Genomic DNA, 20286 nt, shown 5'->3' on the forward strand with positions numbered 1-20286 from the left:
CTGCCTAAAAGTCGGCCAAATCACACCATTACTGAAAAAAACAGGCCTGGACACCAACGATCTAAACAACTTCAGACCCGTCTCCAATCTCCCTCTCCTATCCAAAAGCCTAGAAAGGTGCGTCCTATTACAACTGACTCTGCACATGGACAACATCAACCTTCTAGACCCCCATCAATCGGGCTTCAGAAAAGGCTGCAGCACTAACACCGCAATCCTCAACGTCATAGACGATATCCACAAGTCACTCGATACAGATCAATGCTGCCTACTCATTCTCCTAGACTTATCGGCAGCCTTCGACACGGTTGACCTTAACATACTCATTAAGGTCCTCCAAGAAAGGGTAGGTGTAGATGAGGTGGTTTTACTCTGGTTCTCCTCCTTCCTCCACAACCGCACCCAAAGAATAAAAATCAAAAACTTCTCGTCTGACTTACACCCCGTCAGCAGGGGTGTCCCTCAAAGATCAGTACTTTCCTCGCAACCTTTCAACATCCACATGGAACCCCTCAACAACATACTCAAAAAAGCCAACATCCTCTTTCACCTGTATGCAGATGACACCCAGATCTATTTCGAAACCTCCTCCATTGATGACATTCAGAGACTTAACGACACTCTAATAGAAGTTCAACACTGGTTGTCAATAAATCATCTAAAACTCAACCAAGACAAAACGGAAATCCTCCTCATCTCCAATAAAGAAGAGAACCCCCAAATCCTAGAATGGCTTAAATCTATTGATGCTCTCAAGAGCAAGCTCACCCTATCTGACTCTGTCAAATCGCTGGGAATCACCCTAGACCCAAAACTTGACATGGCTAAACACGTCGAGAACACCGCAAAGAGAGCATTCCTCAACTTGAAACTACTCAACAAAATAAAACCCTTTATCCCGCCCAAGGTCCTCAAACAAGTGACTCAATCGCTGGTGCTGTCTAGACTCGTCAACGGGAATGCAGTTATCACAGGTACAGCAAAATCCCACTTAGCTCCACTCAGAACAACCCTCAACGCAGCAGCCAGAATGGTCACCCGAGTTAAGAAATAGGATCACATCTCACCCCCACTTAGAGAACTAAAATGGCTCCCAGTCGAAATGTGTGCCAGCTTCAGAACTGCCTGCCTCACACACAAAGTCCTGCACACAGGGAAAACAGACTACCTGGCCTCCAAACTCAAGAAGGCCGGCCAGACAAGGAACCTCAGGAGCACCAACACTCTACTCCTCATACCTCTTACAACAGGCACAAAAAAAACGCAGCCCGGTCTTTCGCTGGAAATGTGCCCAAATTCTGGAACTCCATTCCAGTCCATATCAGGATCATCCCCTCCTTTGTAAAATTCAAAAGATAGCTCAAAGACCGCTTCATCAATCGGTCTCTCCCGAACTGACAGCTACCGTCGAAGTCCACTAGCCAAAACACACTGCAGCTCACGATCATTGTGACATAAAGACTTCTACCTCCTCCGCCTCCCTGACCCCTGCCTCTATCCCACCTCCCCGTAGGAGGCGCAGTTCAAGTCAACAGGCACACAATTTGAATACTACTTGACGTCCATGCATTAACGATGTACATCGCGCTGAGACTTACAAAGCGCCTTGAGCCAATATGTATACTTCTTGCCAGATTGTATGACTCTAGCATGACAATTGTTGTAAAGCGCTCCGATACCTTTGGGCCTGGCCAGCGCTATATAAAACTCCCAAATAAATAAATAACACCACCACTACCCCACCCATTAGCACTATTACAACACTTACAATTAACATCAAAATTACTACAATGATTATCTATACCCACGTCAACACCACCAATACTACAATTAACACAACTATTATCACCATTATTAGGGGCATTATTACCATTAGCACAATTACAGTGACTCCTTTACAATTAACAATACCACCATTTTCCCCATTACCATCACAATTGCTACCTGTACCACCATCATTGCCATAATTATCACTACCACCCTTATTACCAACATCACTACCTTTGCTAGCACCATTATCACCACTTACACCATTATTACACCCACACTCATTAGAACCACTGCAGCATTGGTGCATGACTTTGTTTGCATGTTTTACTACACATAAGAAAGATCCATTGGGATTTGCCAAGGTTTGTCTCAATTGGTTTGTGAATTTTCTAATCTTATGTTCTTAGCTTTGTTGTTTGGCGGTGCTTGAAATTAGCAAACAGGTCTCTGTAGAACTGGCTGCACCTTCTGCCACAGCTACTGGGCTAAAGCAAATATGTTATTAGAACTGTGTTGTAACATAACCACGGGCTCCTTATTAAGATGGCAGGGGTATTTCCTTCTCATATGAAAAATCCACTCTCCTAGCAGTGGGATACACTTTGCCCAGTGAATACCAGCCTGTGGCTTGTGCCTCTAACTTTGGATCAGGGCCTTTAATAGCACTTTTTGTACTTGGCAGTAAGCCGTAATGCTGAACTGACCAGCCAACAATAAGTTCCTCTGACTCTCTTTACAGATTGGCCAGGCACACCTGAAACTCTTCCCTTGTTGTTTAATACACTTTTTTCCACCTCTTAACACCATAGTGCATAGTGGCAATCTTACAAGATGGTCCTTGGTGTCAAAGGGTGATTCGGTTTTCCTCCAATGATTTTTAACATTTCTGGAAGGAAGACTGCAACAAGTTAAGGGTGTGACTTCCTTCTGAATTTGTTGCTATCACTTGGGGAGCTCTGCAAGAATCCCCTCTATAACATGTACTGTTCAATATCTTGCACCTCTTTTCAATATCATTGCCATTCTTCTATATGGTGTCAGTACTATGTAGACTTTGTTTTAAAGTGTGTGAACTAGATGAAGAGATCTCTTCACTTCAATCCTGTCTTCTGTGAATTTAAGCACTTGGCGAGTCTGAACTGTTTATAACTCAACAGTAATAAAACTGGAGTTTGCATGATAGACCAGAGTAATATCTCCTCTACATAACATCCAAGTTCCTATACCCAACCCAATTTAATCTTCAACATCTAAAGTGAAAATCCTGAGCTTTATCTTCGACACCAGTATGACACTTGAACTTCAGATTACTGCTGCAGTGTAAAACTGCTTCTTACACCAGTCTTTCTTTTCCTCACAAGTCCATCGTAGTGACGGCAGAGATCAATTCAGTTGGACTGTACCAACATTCCTTTTTGCAAGCAAACTTGCACAGACTGCTAAATCTACAAAATACCACTTATATAGTGATCATTGGTCTTTGCAAAACAGAGCATATTACTGACAATAGCACGACCAACCAGTGGTTCAGCTGAAAGTAAGCATTGCTTCCCCTTTCAAGCACTCTCAACCGGAAGGAGTCTTCGTGTTCAAATGTGGGCCAGTACTATTCTCTTTACTATCAAATTCCTACTCACAGGATATTTGTTCTAAGACAACTCTTCAAGATTGTGTTGGGTACAAGCGCCCTCTACAAATGCCATTAGTAGTAGTAGTAGTATGGAAACCTACTAAATTGCATGTTGTGGGGTCCGGATATCTGGTTTGAGCGTTACTTTTATTTTCTTGCTATAATATATAATGTTTAATTCTACGGGAGCACCCACCTCCTGGTACCATGCAAACTGTAAAAGTTAATAAATTGATGTTACAAAAAAAACCACAAAACAATTAAACCTATCTTGACAACTTATGCTGAACTTAATATAAAATAAAGCACCCATGTTGCCATTGACATACTCAGACTAGTGCTTAATACCCATGTTACTTCACTGTGGAGTAACAATACAGCACTCTACAGACAAACATGTCGCCAATAGAAAAATTGGCACTTCCAATCCGCAAAATGCATACATGAAATCAGTTTAAGATGAAAGCGTTCGGCAGCCAAGAGCCTTCAAATACAGAACAACTAAATAAAGAACATTTATCTTTTCCCTTCATTTTAACCACATGCAAGCCCATTATGATGGCACTTAGGAGGAATAAATCTTGGCCAGTCACGCTCTAGGTTTAAAATAAAGGCAGTTTTCTTTAGTCTATCACGGTCATTCACTATTATTCACATTGCTTTGCACCCTTCTGTTGCTAGTCATTCCCACTGCCAGTCTTTACAACGACAAGCAGCACTAGGGTTGGCTACGTGGCCTCTCAGAGAGGCAAAGCTGAGCTACAGAGACATGGAGGTTGTATTCGGTGTGTCCAGGTTTCTGATACCACATCGATTGCCTTGTTCAGAAAATGGAGGTAAAGTGCATATATGCAGCGTGCAAAGCCACCCAGTTTAAAGCAAATATGAGCTTCAAATTCATCAGCCATCCGAGTGAGAACTGTGAGTACTAGTCTGTCAGTCAAAGCACAGCTGGCCACACATTCAACATACAAATTAGAAAGCAAGAGGAAAACAGGTGCTTATGTAGTTGGGCAAACCAGCATACCATGTTGCAAACATGTGGAAAGATACCAAGATGTGCATAAGATGCAACGCACACACATCACACCAGTAACTCTCAAGTGTTGGAGCACCACAGTGACATACCGCACCCGACAGCAGGGTTGTTCATCTTGTTTTAACACTTTGCCCTACAGCTGATTTTCATTTATCATCAATAAAATAGCATTCTCCTAAACGCTTATTTACATTTAAAAAAAAAGCCATTAATGTATTGCCGTTATGGATAATTAGCAAAACAAGCATTTACAATGCAATCGGTCTCGTCTTTGGTACCTTGTATGTATTTAGCAATGCAGTACATTAGCCTGGTTGCTGAAACATCTTCTGGTCTTTAATATGGAGGGAAAGTAAGCACCAAACTGAATTACACGCCAGGCATGGGAACACATGGAGAGAAATATTGCCTTTCAGTGGGAAATGGAATAGTCTAAAGCTCGGTTTTTAATATAAAATCAGTGCCTTAGGTGGTCATATCACTGAAAATGCAAGATTTAAAACAAATATTGTTTATGGTTGCTCGTGGAAGACAATTTTTATGGACTGGAATCTAGAGAATGCTAAAGTGATTCTGGTATTTTACTGACATCAGCTGGTCGTTTTCTAGCAAGAAAGTTAAATAGAGGCAGTTGCAAGAAAAAATAAAATAAGAAAGTCCCTCAGCAGAAAGCAATTCTGGTATTTTACTGACCTCTACTGGTTGTTTTCTATCAAGACCGTTAAATAGAGGTAGTTGAACAAGCAGAACGCAATTCTGGTATTTTACTGACCTCTACTGGCCGTTTTCTATTAAGACAGTTAAATAGAGGCAGTTGAACAGAAAAAAAGTCCCTAAATGGAAGCAGACAAGTCCTAGCGCTGATCGCCAGAGCCCACAAAGTACATACACATATAGGTATATACTAAAGTATATACAAGAGGTCTCAAATGCTCAATCTAAAAAATCTATTCAGAGATACACCTATTTCTGCAAAGAGAAGTGGGACCTCTGGAGACCCAACCTACCATTAAGCAAGAACTATGAGCAGATTTCGCACAACATACACAAACATCTGGCTCTTTTCCCCTGGGGGCGTGTAAACTATCTTGACGCTGCAACTAGCAAAATACTCATTTATGGTAGCCTTATCACCGTTCTCAGGTTTGTGATAATTCTCACCAACCAGGGCATCACATACCAAAAAGATTCTCGTTTCAGTGAATTTAGGAACACAAGCAAATTTACCTTTTTTGTGCTGTACACGATGTGGCACAAGATGCATTTTCGCTCTCGAACCATAGTTGCCAACTGAGAAGTTCACGCCATAACTGCAATGATGAAATCAAACCCAGTGGCTTTGGGGATTTCATACATTTCCTACAGTGGAGAGAGAGAGGGAGAGAGAGAGAATAAATGGCAAGTTAATATAAAATTTTGATATTCGAATTTATAGAACTGTTTGTGTGTTCTTTGAATGCAAACAGTGTCACAAAAAACTTTATTTGCTTGCTGATTTTAAAAAAAATGGTACTTGCTTGTAAAACTTCATTAGGAGTACCTTAAATAAAAAGTCATGCTTTCCAAAATAATACATCCTTATCCATCCAAAGGCAACATTTCCTTCCTATGACTGTCTATCAAAAAAGCAACTAAGTAAGTTTTAAAAAGTTTGGAAAATCAAAAAAGGTTTTAAAAATAGGCCAGTTTGTACAGCCGACTAAGCCGTTTACTTTTTTCCCCATTGCAAAAGAGAAAAATAAGAAACTCTTTCAATAGGAATACAGTCTCAAATAAGGAAAAATGTAATTGCTAATGTAAAAATCCCGGTAGTATTTCCACAGCACGGCCAGGCCAGTCACAGCTGGTCAAAGTGAACGAAAGTACGCACGAAAATCAACTTTCATCAAGCTTTCTCACATGTAGACTATTTGTTAATTGCGTGCCAGATCAGGATTTGGTTAAAATGTTCTTTGTTTTTTCGGCAAATGAGGGAATTGCAGTGGTCATGTCTTTCATTGTACGGGTAGCAAACAAAGAAGAGGATTCTAGATGGTAATCATTTCCAATATAAGTAAACTGACTTCAGAACTCAGTTACTATAAAAGACATTAATGTTCACTTATCAATATTTCAGATTCTATAAAGGTAACTGTATGATTCGTATTAGGAACCATACTTATGTATAAGGTATATGATCTATATCATAGATCCAACCACTGATGATTACTTTCTATGCTGCACCACACAGAATATCTAGCAATAATCAGCTATTTTTGGAGGGGTTGAGGTGGGGGTGTGCATACTCCCGGGAAGGAGTGAGGGAGCATGGCTAATAGGACTATTAATGGAACAGCTTTCCTACATGGCACATTTTGTGCTCTCTGTAAATATACCCTTCTACACACGTTCAAAGAGCATGTGCATGAATAAGGAAATCACTTCCATTCCAAGAAAGCTGCACACACCCTCACAAGTCTGCAAGCCACTACAGTATATACTCCTAGATCCCCATCAGAAAAAGTTCAATCTAGAGTTAAAAATATTCACACTCAACATTATTTTTGACTCAATTGGACTCTGCATAAAAGTGAAACTTGTAAAATGTGACAGAAGTTAATCTAATCATTCATATTAATTTTTTTCTCAACAGAATATAAATATTGATGTCAATATACGCAATGATACATGTGTGCAGAAAAAAAAATCGAATCACTGTTGTCGAAATCACCTGAGATGACCTCTCCATCAAGCCAGTCAGAAATATGTGGTCAGGCAGGCCTTACGACCTAGGCCTGAGGCTAATGATTGACAGATCACAGGTGGGGTGGCATGCAACCAGCAGAATAAAGCATGAACAGGAAAAACCCAGATTAGTCCAACAGATCGGTAGCGACACCACAGTGGTCCGGGGAGATTGGCCCCAATAAAACGCACGACCGGAGGGGCACGGGTTCCCAAAACATCAAAGTTAGATGCCAGTGAAGTTAGGAACACACAGTCAATTAGGACACAGCACACACAGTGATCACATGCTCCCCATGCCGGACATCTGGACACGTTACCCACTGGCTCTAGTGTCCACGCAAGGTTGAGACCCACCTGCATTTGTCATCAGGTGGCAGTAATGTATGGCTCTGTGATTAGGCCCACATTCCTCTCCCTAAACAGGATGTGCAAATTGTTTTATGATGCTCCAAGAAATGTGTATAAAGGCGCTCAAAATGATTGTACTTTGAGTCCGTACCCAGACCAGTTTCTGTATGCTGTACTCCCGGTCGCAGTGTTTAATTAAAGCAATTGTTACTGTTTTGGCAAACGCCTCGTCATTGTTTTTTTCAAGATACATTCATACTCTAGCAACAAGTCATACAACAGTGAGGTCTTCCAACAAGCATCCCAATAAACATTCTTTTGAGGACTTTTTTTTCCCCCCCAAGTATGTGGCTAGGGCATTAAAAGATTACATGGCCTGAATTGTAGCAACTGAGGTTGTTTATGGCGTCCTGGAGTCCCCATACAACTGTCACACCAAACTGAAAGTCAAGCACACCCCTTCAACACCTGACTCTCAGGTTAATGATGGCAAAGTAGTCTAAGGTGCCATCTCAGGGTGCTGCAATGGGTTAGATGCTCAGAACACAAAATATCATTTGATAAACCATACTTTTAGCTGCAACCACTACTCTAGCGTAAACAGAAGTTCATTACCCTGCTTCAAAGAAATTCAAAAAACAAAAGAAAGAAATAAAGAAAGGTGGGAGGAGGTTGGAGGACCCACAGCTACTATTAGCTGCTAAAGCCCCAATGTTTTTAAAAAGTGCTGCTGCAAGTAGTGCCAATATCTTAGAATCGGTCAATAAAAAAAAAATATACTTCAAACCTCATGCGCACAGATACATCATCCAGGGTCACTGGAATTATTACTCTGGGTGGGTATACAGCCACCTCAAGCAAAAATGACATTAACTTGTCAGGGTAAACCCCAAAGTCACTAAATTAAAATGAGCTCAACCCTATGGTAGCTAAGGCACAGAGCTTTAACTTTAACTTAAAGTATTACTGCAGTAAGAAAACTGTTTTAAAGTCAAAACAATAAAAATCGCAAACCAAATTAGAAAAATAGAGAACAAGACAACATAAGTCCAATAAGGGGAACTGGACATATGAATTTTTTAAGTTTTAAATGATTTTAGCCCCAATAGGCCTTAAGCGCCAATGATAGTCTATAGAAGCGGCAGACCAGGATCCAGGTGCGATTTCAGGAAGACTACGATGGATCGCTGGACGGATACACCAACCGGGATTATGCTTGTAAGGAATTGGGTTATTAGTTGAGAGGAGTGGAAGCCCTACAAAATTAATAAATAGTCCTTGTTGAGGTGAACCACAAAAGTCAGTAAATAAACCTGTTCTTAACCCTCTGGTAGGTTGGCACAAAAGCAGTAAGACAACTTGGAAGCAGCGTGTAAAGTATTTATGCAGTACTCAAACAGTAATAAAGTAAAAACACAAGAAAAATTCTGAATCAATTAAGAAAAATAGAGTATTTTTTTTTTTTTTTTAAAGAGAAAGATGAAAAGAGCACAAAGTCACAACAGCATAGAACTCACCACCGGAAAATCAAACCACAAGTGCGGGAAGGCAAAGACAGTTATCAACAATTAATTGCAGAATGCACATCATTCAGACACAACAAAGCATAGCACACAGTAAGTGCAGAGTAGAGAATACGTACAGCTTTTCTTCGAATGAGTAGCACCTTTGTTTAGCAACTATAGTCTGATATAGGCTGGGCTGGTACTTTGGGCCCAGGGTAAGAGTCACAGGCATCTTCAGCCAGGGGAATGGAGTGTTCCTATAAGCTCAATCAAGTTAGTTCATCCAGTACTGTGCCTAGAGGTAACCAGCTGTCAGTTCCCTCTAACCCATATTTTGCAAGCGGCATGTTTTCAAGGGTTGGCAAATGTCTCTCAGTTTAGAGCAGAGAGGCAACATCTCTGCATATACTCCTAATTGTTCATCGCAATACACACGGTCCGCAATTCGCTGCTTGAACTTGGGGGCTCGTCTTCTGCCCCATATACCTTCCACCAGTCTCTTCACCAGCAGCAGTTCCAGTGCAACAAACTTCCTATCTGCAATTTCCACATCTTTCACATAACGTAGGAGACACATGTGCAGGTCCACCTCCACTTCACAGCTAATCATTGCAGATAGGGCTTCATAGACCTCCTACCAGTATCTGTGTACCACAGCTAAATGCAAGAAGCCTGCACCCAGTCTCCTACATCGCAAACAGCAGTCATCCTGTCTTAAGCCATATCGATGTGATGATTTGGGGGTACAGTATGGCGATGAAAGAATTTATAATGTATCATACAAAATCTGCTGCTGGAGGAGGCCTGACAAGTTTGAGTACAGATAAATTTCCAGACCAGGAATTTCACCCCCCGCTCCTCCTCCCGACCTTTCTCGCCACCAAAGCCAGGGTCATAGTCTTATGCTGTGCTCAATGATAAAGCATGGGATTCAGGCTCTTCGTGGACCTTGTCGCAAGCACTCTAGTGTGATGCTAGAAAGATAGAGTAAAATATAATAAATATGATTACACAGAAACAACAAAAATCCAATCAGTAAAACCAGAGATATGGATTTTCAAACGTTTGCGTGAAAATAGCACCAAAATGCACAAAAGGACACTCACAGTTATCTGGTCGCATTGGACTGGGGTAAAGTCACAAGTTCAGGCCGAACATAATGGGTTGGCTAAAAGGACTAGGTTCATCTCGCTAAAGAGTTGCCTTTTAATGAGGACCTTCCGTTCACATTGCTAGAGGCCACAAGGAGGATGTTATTGCAGCAAGGAGCAGGTTGGGTGTTGGGGATAGCTGATGGTGTAGCGCAGAGTCAATCATTGCAGGATATCAGCACAAAGTGCAGGACTTGCTGGAGCCTCGCGTTGGTGGTTGTCGCAGACAGTCATTTTTAGCACGAAGAGCAGGTCCCATTTCTCGGCGTGAAGAGGTCACTTTGGGGTCGCAAGGAGCCTAAACCTTCTGTAGCTTCACCTTCTCTTCCGGAGAAGTACACTGATACTAGCCAAGGGTCCATGACCGTGGGGAGCACCTCTTAGGAGTAAGGACTAACTCCAGCTGAGGCCAGCAGCAGGGCTCAGGCATGTACAGCTGGTGCTCGTCAGTTGCAGGAAGGCCTCTGGAAGCTACTTGTTTACCTATAACTCAAGAAGGGTTGAAGGCAATCGGTTCCGATATGGTTTCTTCAGAGAGTAGGGCAGTCCTACTTTTGAATGTCACACTGGTCCAGGAGTGTTCTGATGAGAGGTTCTTTTTTAAAGTTTTTTTTTAACATTTTTAATTTTATGCCGTCAGGTACATTGTAAGGCGAAAAGAAAAGATATTTACATTTCTAAATTCATACATTATATTACAATATACTCTTGAAGTTCTCAAATGGCATTAAAAAAGGAAAGACGAAAACAGAAAAACAAAAGAAAAAAGAGCAAGCACAGATTAACCAATTCCTTTCCTACCTGCCGGCTCCCCTTGGTTTTCTTCAAGCCAGTCTGTCATCGGTGCCAAGATCAAACACCCTTTTACTCTGGCTCGTGGCCCTTGTTCTTATAAAGAGTCATTTCGAGAATATGTATATTCAATAATCGATGTAGCCAAGCAGTATATACAGGGGGTTCCGAATCCTTCCATGCAGTAGCAATTAATAGTCTTGCTACCGCAATTGTAACGAACACAAAGTCCCGATGTGCTGATGGTACCCCAATTCGGCTATCATATCCAAATAGCATCAGTGGTTTGCTAATAGTAATTGCACGGTTAATTGTTTTCCCCCAGAATTTCTCTATACCCTTTTTCAACAAAATCAGGGACTTACATGCCTAAAACATATGTATAGTATCAGCAGGGCTATGCTGACATCTAGGGCATTGATCAGTCTCTCGTTTCCTCCAGCTAAAAGGTTTTGCTGGGGTATAATATAAGTTAAATAGGGTTTTGTAGTGTTGCGCTTTAAGGTTTGCTGCCAAAAATTAATTTTTCCCTAATTCTAATTACAAATCCAGATCGATATCATTATCCCCTATCTTTGACGCCCACCTTGTCTCAGTTTTACCTAAATCGTTGGGTATTGTTTCCATCAGTATATTATATTAATCCCCAATCCGCCGGTCCCCCTGATATAGCTTGTCCATTAGGGGTATTGATCGAAGGTTGTCACGTTTTGCAACTGAATTTTTTAAACACCCCGTTTTTTGGATATATTTAAAGTGCGATCTGCTGTTGATCTCACATTTTTTAACTAATTCCGGGAACGGTAGTATTTCCAATTTATCACTAATTAAACTCGCTACCTGTTGAATACCAGACTGTGCCCAATCTCTGGACATACCATCCGATAGCTCCGCAGGGAAAACGAAGATCCCCATAAGAGGGTATATCTATTGCATTTGGGGATTTTCATAATTTTACGTACTTTAATCCATACCATTCTAGCTGCTTTCAAGCACTTAAAGCGGACCTTTTTAGAATAACTGGGCTCGAGTTGTCTTAGAAAAAGTCCTGTTGCTTCCTCCCCAATAGGCAGATGGTATATAGATGGTAAGCCGTCCTCTCGTGCAGAGCTATCTGCTTCCAGCAGGGTACCCATTTGTTGCAGAAAAGATGCCCAATAATAAAAAAGTAAGTTTGGAGCGGCCCAACCACCTCTCTCTCGCGGAAGGGTTAATGATTTTAAAGCGTGTCGAGTTTGATGATTACATATAAAGTTTAAAAAAATAGAATTCATTTTCTGGAATGTATTACAGGACAGCTCTAAGGGGATGGAGCAGAATAGATCTAAAATTCTGGGAAAGATCTTCATTGTTAGAACATTTACTCTCCCCACTATCGTTAAGTGCAGCTTATCCAACCGTCGGAGCTCGGGGGTAACCTCCTCCAATACTAGATCAAGATTATTTGCCCACAACATATCTAGATCTGGACCTATCCTTACCCCAAGGTATGTTGGTGATTCAGTCTGTCGCTGATCTCGTAGATTACACTGTTCTGTACATATTATCTGTGTCTTTCCCTTGTTCAAACAGTAGCCTGACCTACTCCCAAATTTCTCCGCCATACTATCAAGTTCTAATATTGCCGTTGCTGGGTTCGACGTAACCACAGCGATATCGTCCGCCTAGGCAAGTACTTTTGTCTCATAACCATTTGTTTTAAAAGGTTCGATCGCAGAGTTCTGAATTATCTGGTTAATGAACGGATCAAGATATATGGCGAAGAGAATGGGGGAGCACGGACATCCTTGTCTAGTACCTCTTGCCACCACTATTGGGTCGGATGTCTTCCCCATCACCTGTAATCTAACACAGGGTTTATGGTACATCGCCTGAATAGCAGTAATCATTTTAGGACCAAACACTCTCTCCACTAAGGCTCCCCACAGATATTGCCATGTCACTCTATCGAAGGCTTTCTCGGCGTCCAAGAGGATCACAGCCAGTCCATCCCTCCTAGTCCCGGCTATATCCAACAGAGAAACTACCCGTCGTATATGGTCCGTAGTTCCCCTGCCGGGTACGAAGCCATGTTGCCATGGCAAAACCAACCTGGCTATGACCCTCCGAAGCAGAGTCGCTAACATTTTAGAATACACCTTTGCATCTGAATTTATCAGTGAAATGGGGCGATATGAGCCAGGCAGTGTAGATGGTTTCCCCTTTTTATGGAATATTATTATGTTCGTTTCCTCCCAAGACTTGGGAGGAAGTCCTCAATATCGAACATCAAAAAAAAGATCATGGAGTAATACAGCCAGATCAGCTTGGAGTATCTTGTAAATCTCCACTGGGATTTTATCTGGGCCTGCAGCTTTCCCAGAAGAGAGGGAGTTTAAGCCAACAAAGTTTCTTCCAGCGTGAGCTCTTCTTCCAGCTCAGAGCATATAGCAGGATCTAATCTGCTAAGCTGTAGATACTCCTCTATGGCAACTGGTTGATTATAGCTGGGATCCACCTGATACAGCTTATTATAGTACTGTTCAAAAACCCCCATTATCTTGGTATAAGTAGTCTACCAGTCTTTTCCCCATATTCATATAGCCCTCTATGATGTATTTGATACGCCTGAGCAACTTGAATCTGAAAAAAGCTATTTAGCTCTGTTTTAACAATGATTATCTGGTTCTTAACCGCAGTTAGTCTGACTGATTCTCCCTGATGTAGCAAATTGATGTGTTCTATCTCTAGCTGTGCCAACCGGGTCATTAGGGAAGTAATCTGACTCCTCCGTAGCTTCCGCTGCTGGCCTACATAGCTCATTATTTCCCCCTCTTAAACACCCTTTATACGTATCCCACACAATCATACTAGAAGCACTATATCGATCAATTAAAAAAAAATTCTCTAGACCAATTTTTAATATATTTAATGAAATTCTCGTCTACTAACAATTTCCTATCAAAAGACTAGGATCGGAGTTCCCTTTCCGAGCCTTGATCGTTATTTCTAGCAAAAGTGGGTTGTGGTCTGAAAAGATTTGCGGCATCTTTGTTGTCTCAACTGCCCCAAGGATACTAGCTGAAGCCAGAAAGTAGTCTAAGCGAACATATTTTTGATGGGGACATGAGAAATATGTATAACCTGGATCTATATTGTGCTTGGCTGCCCACACATCTACCAGCCCATGGCTGGATTTAAAGTTATTTATGGCCCGATTTACCTAGGGTTTTCTCCCCTTATACTTCAGCCCCGTCTCCCTTGAGATCCCGAGGTGGATATTAAAGTCTCCACATATTATTAAAGGTGGTGGCCATGCAGCCAGCTCCAGCTCCAATTCTTCCCAGATCTCGGGATCGTCCTGGTTTGAAGCATATATTACCCCAACCGTCAGCCCCATATTTAAAGTAGCAATTGCTTATCTGCCCCATTTATCCACCAGAGTACGTTTACTAATACCCACTTGCCGCTTTTATTTGTTCGATACCAAGATTAATCAGCAAGAAAAGATTGTAAGACAGCAATAAGGAAATAAAAATCAAGAGTTTAAAAAGACGAACTGTCATTTGCTGTTATCTAGAAGCTTATATGATTTGGTTCATTTGACATGAGCCAACGCTATAGCTTCCACAATGTTTTCCTACTGTGCCAACTCTCAACATAGAAGTCTTTAGGGTTTGCCAAAGTCCCATTATCTATAATCTATTAAAATATGGGGCAGCTCCTCTGTTGGAATGGAGCCCCACTTAAATGCCCTCCAAAGCCCCCCCCCCCCCAGATGAAAAATGATATGGCAATTCATTACCATTTTGTTTTTCATCGTCCCGTCCTGAACCGAGCGTCAGGATGGGGCAGGGCCTGCTAAGTGTCAGCAGAGAGGTCTAGTGGGCAGAGGGCTCTTTGCGCTGGTTAAAGTCCGCAGTCTCTTTAACCGGCTGTCTTGGGACAGCCAGCAAGACATACGCAATATATACCTCTCAACCTAGCTGTCTTAAGACAGCTGGTCTGAGAGCAAGTGCTGGCCTCTAGTGTGCTGAGTGAGGCCGCTCCCTCCAATCAGGGCGCTGCTCACATGCTGCATGTGAGCAGCACCAGGACTACAGCCCTGCACTCAGCAAAGAGGCGGTCCGGAGCACAGGACGTGCGAGGTAATTTCTTTTCTTTTTATCGCCTCCCACCTGTGATGCCAGCCACAACGGATTAAAATATTTACTTGTTGTGGGCCTTGGGTCTTAACTGGATGACTTTCTTGTCTAGCTCATAGCTCATATTCACTGCTTATATGCAGAGAACTACTTTTACTTTAGCACTTAATGGAAATGCATGTGTTTTCTTTCCTCTCATGTGTGCTACTTCCCCATCCAAGATTCACTCCTCAAACTCCAAGTGTTGCTTTACCACCACCAGCTCATCTGTTGTTACCCCACAGTCTTTAAAAAAAAAAAAAAAAAAAAAAAACTCCTCCGTCCCTTGCGACTTCACCTTTCTTTGCTTGCTGCTCTCACTCATTGGAAGCACCATTTAACTTTCAGCCCTCCATGCCCCCTCCACTTCTCCCGGTCTTTTATTTTGATTTTCATCATGAAGAGGTTCTATCAGTGAAATGTGCTACCATGGCCTTCCTTCATATACCTGCACACTTTCGTGCTAAGTTTTTAAAAAGCTTCACACCTCCAGGATAGGTCTCCACCACCTTGGAATTATACATTAAAAAACAAAAAATTAGTCCAGCGTATGTGCATGCATGCATGCAGACAGACATAAGCATAGGTGTACATCAACATGCTGGGACGCAGTACTGTCTTGATACATATATACGTTATTACTTTTTTTGCAGAGGCAATAATCATTTTTTTTCTTTTTGTCGATATGGACAGAGGCTTTGATGGCCCCCTCTGATCCCTACCTCAGACAACACTACCCCACATGCAGATACTACTGTCTTGAATAAGGCAAGAGTTACGCTGCATTGGTGATTAGCTGGTGCACCTCAGAGTATATTGGTAGCAAATTGTACTGGATCCCACTATTTCATAGTGTGGAAAAATGGGCTTGATTTGAATACATCCTCAGAGGGGCATGTGGCTCAAGTATTAGTTCCTTTACTGGGTATCCTCAGGTTGGGTACGCCCCATAGAGGGCATCAGTGAGACTTTTAGGAAGGCATACAGGCAACTAACTGCTAAGAGAGAATTGCAAAAGCAGATATCTAAATTGTGGAAGTGCAGTGGATTGAACGTGAGCATCAGTTTTAACCTGGGTATTCTGTACCCTTCTGCAGAAATGAGTGGTTCATGAAATCCAAAAGGCGACACACTGTAACATCACAACCAATGTGGGTGGGGCCAGGAAGCCTATACTTCATTTATTTACTTAAGCATTTATATAAAGCACGCTAATCCCCACTATTGAGGTATCTTGGCACTAAACCAAATACCAGAAAATGTAGCTAAACCTGGAGCAAAATGGCGGTCACAAGCCACACTCTGGGAATAACCAGGCTTTAAGTAGTTTACCGAACCTTAAAAGGTTTGATACTTTTCAGAGATGAGATGGAAGGATATTCCAGTGCTGGGCTGTGGCAACAGAGAAAACACCTAAGAGGATCAATAGAACAAGGGTATCGCAAGGAAAACCTGTTCAGTAAATCTTATAGAACGGGGTGGACAGTACCAAAAAATGCTTAGGCAGAGAGGAGTCATATATCGAATATATACCTTGTGAACAAGGCATAGGTATTTCAAAACCAGGAGTTCTTTAACAGGGACTACTGAAGGCAGGACAAAGCTACTGAGATTTAATACCTGGCTCTGAGGCCAAACAACAACCTGGCTACATAATTTTGGACTGTCTGAAGCTTTTGAGTCAAGCTGGTAGTACCAGATGGGCAGTGTTGTATTAGCTGAACCGAGCTGAAATAAAAGCATCTAGAGTAGTGACCTTGTGAAAAAAAGATTACAGATGGAAAATTCCCTTCCAGTTGAAAGAGGTACGAATTGATCATAGCATTGACTTAGTCATTTAGGATAACAGCAGAATCAATTCTAATCCCTAGATTTTTCACACACAGGACCGGTTTGGGTTTCTCTCTCAGAGACACAGACCTTGGATTTGCAAATCATACACTTAAAATGTTACCAGACCATGGCAAATGAAGTGTGAAGAAGTGATGTAAAAACAAGTGAGTTAGAGCATGAATATCTACAGCACAGCGCATGGCCATTGACATGTGAATGGTAAGTGATACTCATGACCAAATTCAAATTCTCATGACCTCTTTAAAATTTGAGATCACTCTTCTTGTCAAAATGAATGTTAAAAGTGAACGTTAAATTAACCTAAAACCCCCAACTTGCAATGAGTCGGCACTCATTTCTAATAGTGCTATGGATAACAGATCAAGGGCTTCTGGTCAGCACTGGAGAGGTCTATAGTTCACTAAAAAGAACCACAGTGGGCTAAAAAAGACTGACACAGACTATCAAGGCCTCAGGGGTATTGTCACTTTACGTAGGCACTTTCAGGTGATTTTTGTAAATCCTCTGCCACATCTCTCAGGGCCATGGGGCGGGGGGTGGGGGAGTGAACTGCAGCATATCAGACTTCAGAGAGTAACCAGGAGAAAATAAATTACAAGACTCATCTTGACTATACTGAAAACAGGGCGGTAGCTAAAGCGGTTATCTTTGGCGTGCCACCCGCCACTGCCAGCCTGCCGGTGTTAGGCCAGATGAGAAAGAAACAGTAGTGCGCTGAACAAAATGTTCGTCATTAATTTCTCAGCAAAGACAGCGGCCGACAAAAAGACAGCAATTAGGCTGGTGAGAACACTTGAACAGCCTAAATAGATTAAGTGCAAAGGTACCTTCAAAAGTAAGCACAAAACTGAAAAAACAACAGACCTAGAGTGCTAAAAGTTATAAAGCTCTGTGTAAAATCATAGAGCAAGTCTCAGTCAACTTTACCTTTACTAGCAAATGGTGTGCGGATGCGCTGAAGTTTGGAATTTAAAGGTACCAAAGGGCCTGCACATTTTAGGGTGGAAGAAAATCACTTGGGGGCTGAAAAAACACATAGCTTCCACCAAAGACCAAGCAAAGTGGAGTCTAATGAAAAGATACCAATTAGACTGGCAGGTCCACCTCAACAGTCTAAAAATTAAAACTTCAAGTGCAAAGGTGCCTTAAAAAGTAAAAATGCGCTTAATGCTCTTAAGCAATTAGAGCAAGGATGCCAAAACTTGAAATAACAGATTTAGAACATTAAACGTTAAAAAGCAGTGTGTGCACACGTAGCAGCAATTCTCAGTCAACTTTAGATTTACTAAAAAATTTCGGAAATTAAAACATTACTCATTATGATGTAAATCAGGAGAGTCCACTGTAGGTTAGACACTGCTGAAGTAAAACATATGGACTGTTCAGGCATTCGCTTACCTTCTTCAGACTTTGACATGGTGCCTTCTAGGGCCACCCATTGCTTCCACATCTACAGATACCTCAAGGACTCGGGTTCACCCCTGAAACTTAAAATCAGATAAAAACAGGTTCAGTTCCTCTGAAGCAAAACAAACACCCTTTTATAATGCCTTGACCACTTAAGTAGTACAGATCCAGTAACAAGTTATACAGACAACGCACAACTGTAACAGCTGAAATCCAATTGAGGACAACACCACAGTAAACGTATTTACAAGTAAATTAATGGAAGATGGTTTCCACCCAAGTCAGATTACAATAAATGTGTCTTTTGATCAGCTCAAAACACAAAACTCACCAATACTATTCTTCATGCACCTCACTCATAAGTGACAATGGTCAAACCCATTCAATCTAAACAGTGGGCTACTGCTTTTATTTACACCTTGTTATACGAGCACCACTGAAATGACATGGTCTAAAGACTGTTCCTTTATCTACAACTTCTTTTATGGCCTTCAACCATTCCTCTTCAGCTAAATCTTGCAACTATAGCAAGAGCTGTAATGTCCTAAACATTTCTGTACCATAACGCTCAGCGGTATACTATAGCTGTGTACTACAGCAGTCTCCCAATGCTTACAAATGTTGCAACTACTGCTAAACATTATACGTCGTAAATCTTAAAGATTTACCTCCTGCAATTAAGTTGCAACCAGTTCTTATGATTTCAATTTACAGCACATGAAGGTTGACAGTGGAGCACATGCTACCTTTACACTTCTCCCTAATGAGAGGTCAGGTTACAGTGTTCCTGAGGTACAACTGGCCCCTCAGTGCTAGTTATTATATATGGACCTTCAACCGAAGGTGATGGGGTCTGGCAAAAGAAAGCAGGAATATGCTTAGGAAGAGACGGAACCGTCTCAACCTAAACACTGAATCATGAAAAGGACAGCACTCCACTAATAGAACAAACATGTGACTCATTGCATTGCGAACGTGTAGAATTACAAGTGCCTGCATTCAATAGCTAATTACTCCATTGCAATCTACCACTTTTCAACATCTCTCCATTATTTGCTTTCTTCTGCGTGCTCCTTAGCCAGTCTGGTCTTCTTTATATTACATTTAAATGTGCCCATGGATTTGCTCCTCATTACCTTTTTTCATTTATGGCAGTTGTCTCTCCTAATGAGCACCACAGCTCCTCACCCGATACACCACATTATCAAATGGACTTCTTTCATTCTCTACACCAGCTACCCAAAACTAGAACTCCATCCTAGCAGTTCTACTTCCACTCTTATTGTTTTATCCCCAGTCTCGTTCTGCTCATTTGCCTTCACTTGGGAAATACTTAATATCCTTTGTTCAGCACTATGGTGAAAGAGCTCTTGACATGCAATGACATGAAGCACTCCCTGACTAGAACTTCTTTGTACTTTTATTCAACAATTTCACTATGAACTTAACTAAATGGCTTTCCCAATAAAGTAGCGCTGATTTGATTTATGGTTGAAATTGTAGATAGCTGCTCTCATCCCTCCTGCCTGTAGTCAACAAGTCATAGGATAAGACAGCACACTGTCACTTTTAAGTAGTTGCTATGGCATACAGCCACTACTTAAAAGTGACAGTTTTGAGTGCAGTTGGTGTTGCTTTAATAAGACCAGTGACTTCAATTCCCCTTTTTAATGGCAATGTAGAGTAGTTGCTGGAGTTAGGGGGAGGTAATATGGCGATTTTTGGATTCAGTAAGGGGGCTGACTGTTTTTTTCTTTCAAGTAAGAAAGACATGAGGAGAAAGGATAAGAGGGAGAAACAAAGGTGAGAACGAAACACATAAGAGAAAGGGGAAAGGAACAACCAAGAAGGAGAGAACAAGAGAGAGGTTTTATGTCTGAACTTGGGCAACTTGCCATGC

The 20286-nt window shown here is 41.6% G+C and overlaps 1 protein-coding gene across 3 annotated transcripts in view; it reads right to left on the minus strand.

The window, feature by feature from the left end:
- The window catches only part of ZNF106 (zinc finger protein 106), a 387174-nt gene that overhangs the window by 291161 nt on the left and 75727 nt on the right, over positions 1–20286 (minus strand). For all 3 annotated transcript variants that reach the window (XM_085627097.1, XM_085627096.1, XM_085627098.1), the window contains exons 2-3: positions 18378–18466; positions 5667–5798 (exon numbers count right to left, since the gene is read on the minus strand). In XM_085627097.1, the coding sequence (XP_085483223.1) occupies positions 5667–5720 (54 nt within the window). In that variant the 5' untranslated portion in view covers positions 5721–5798; positions 18378–18466. The remainder of the gene's footprint in view (positions 1–5666; positions 5799–18377; positions 18467–20286) is intronic.

The sequence above is a fragment of the Triturus cristatus genome, chromosome 9 (assembly GCF_964204655.1).
Source record: "Triturus cristatus chromosome 9, aTriCri1.1, whole genome shotgun sequence".
NCBI lineage: Eukaryota > Metazoa > Chordata > Amphibia > Caudata > Salamandridae > Triturus > Triturus cristatus.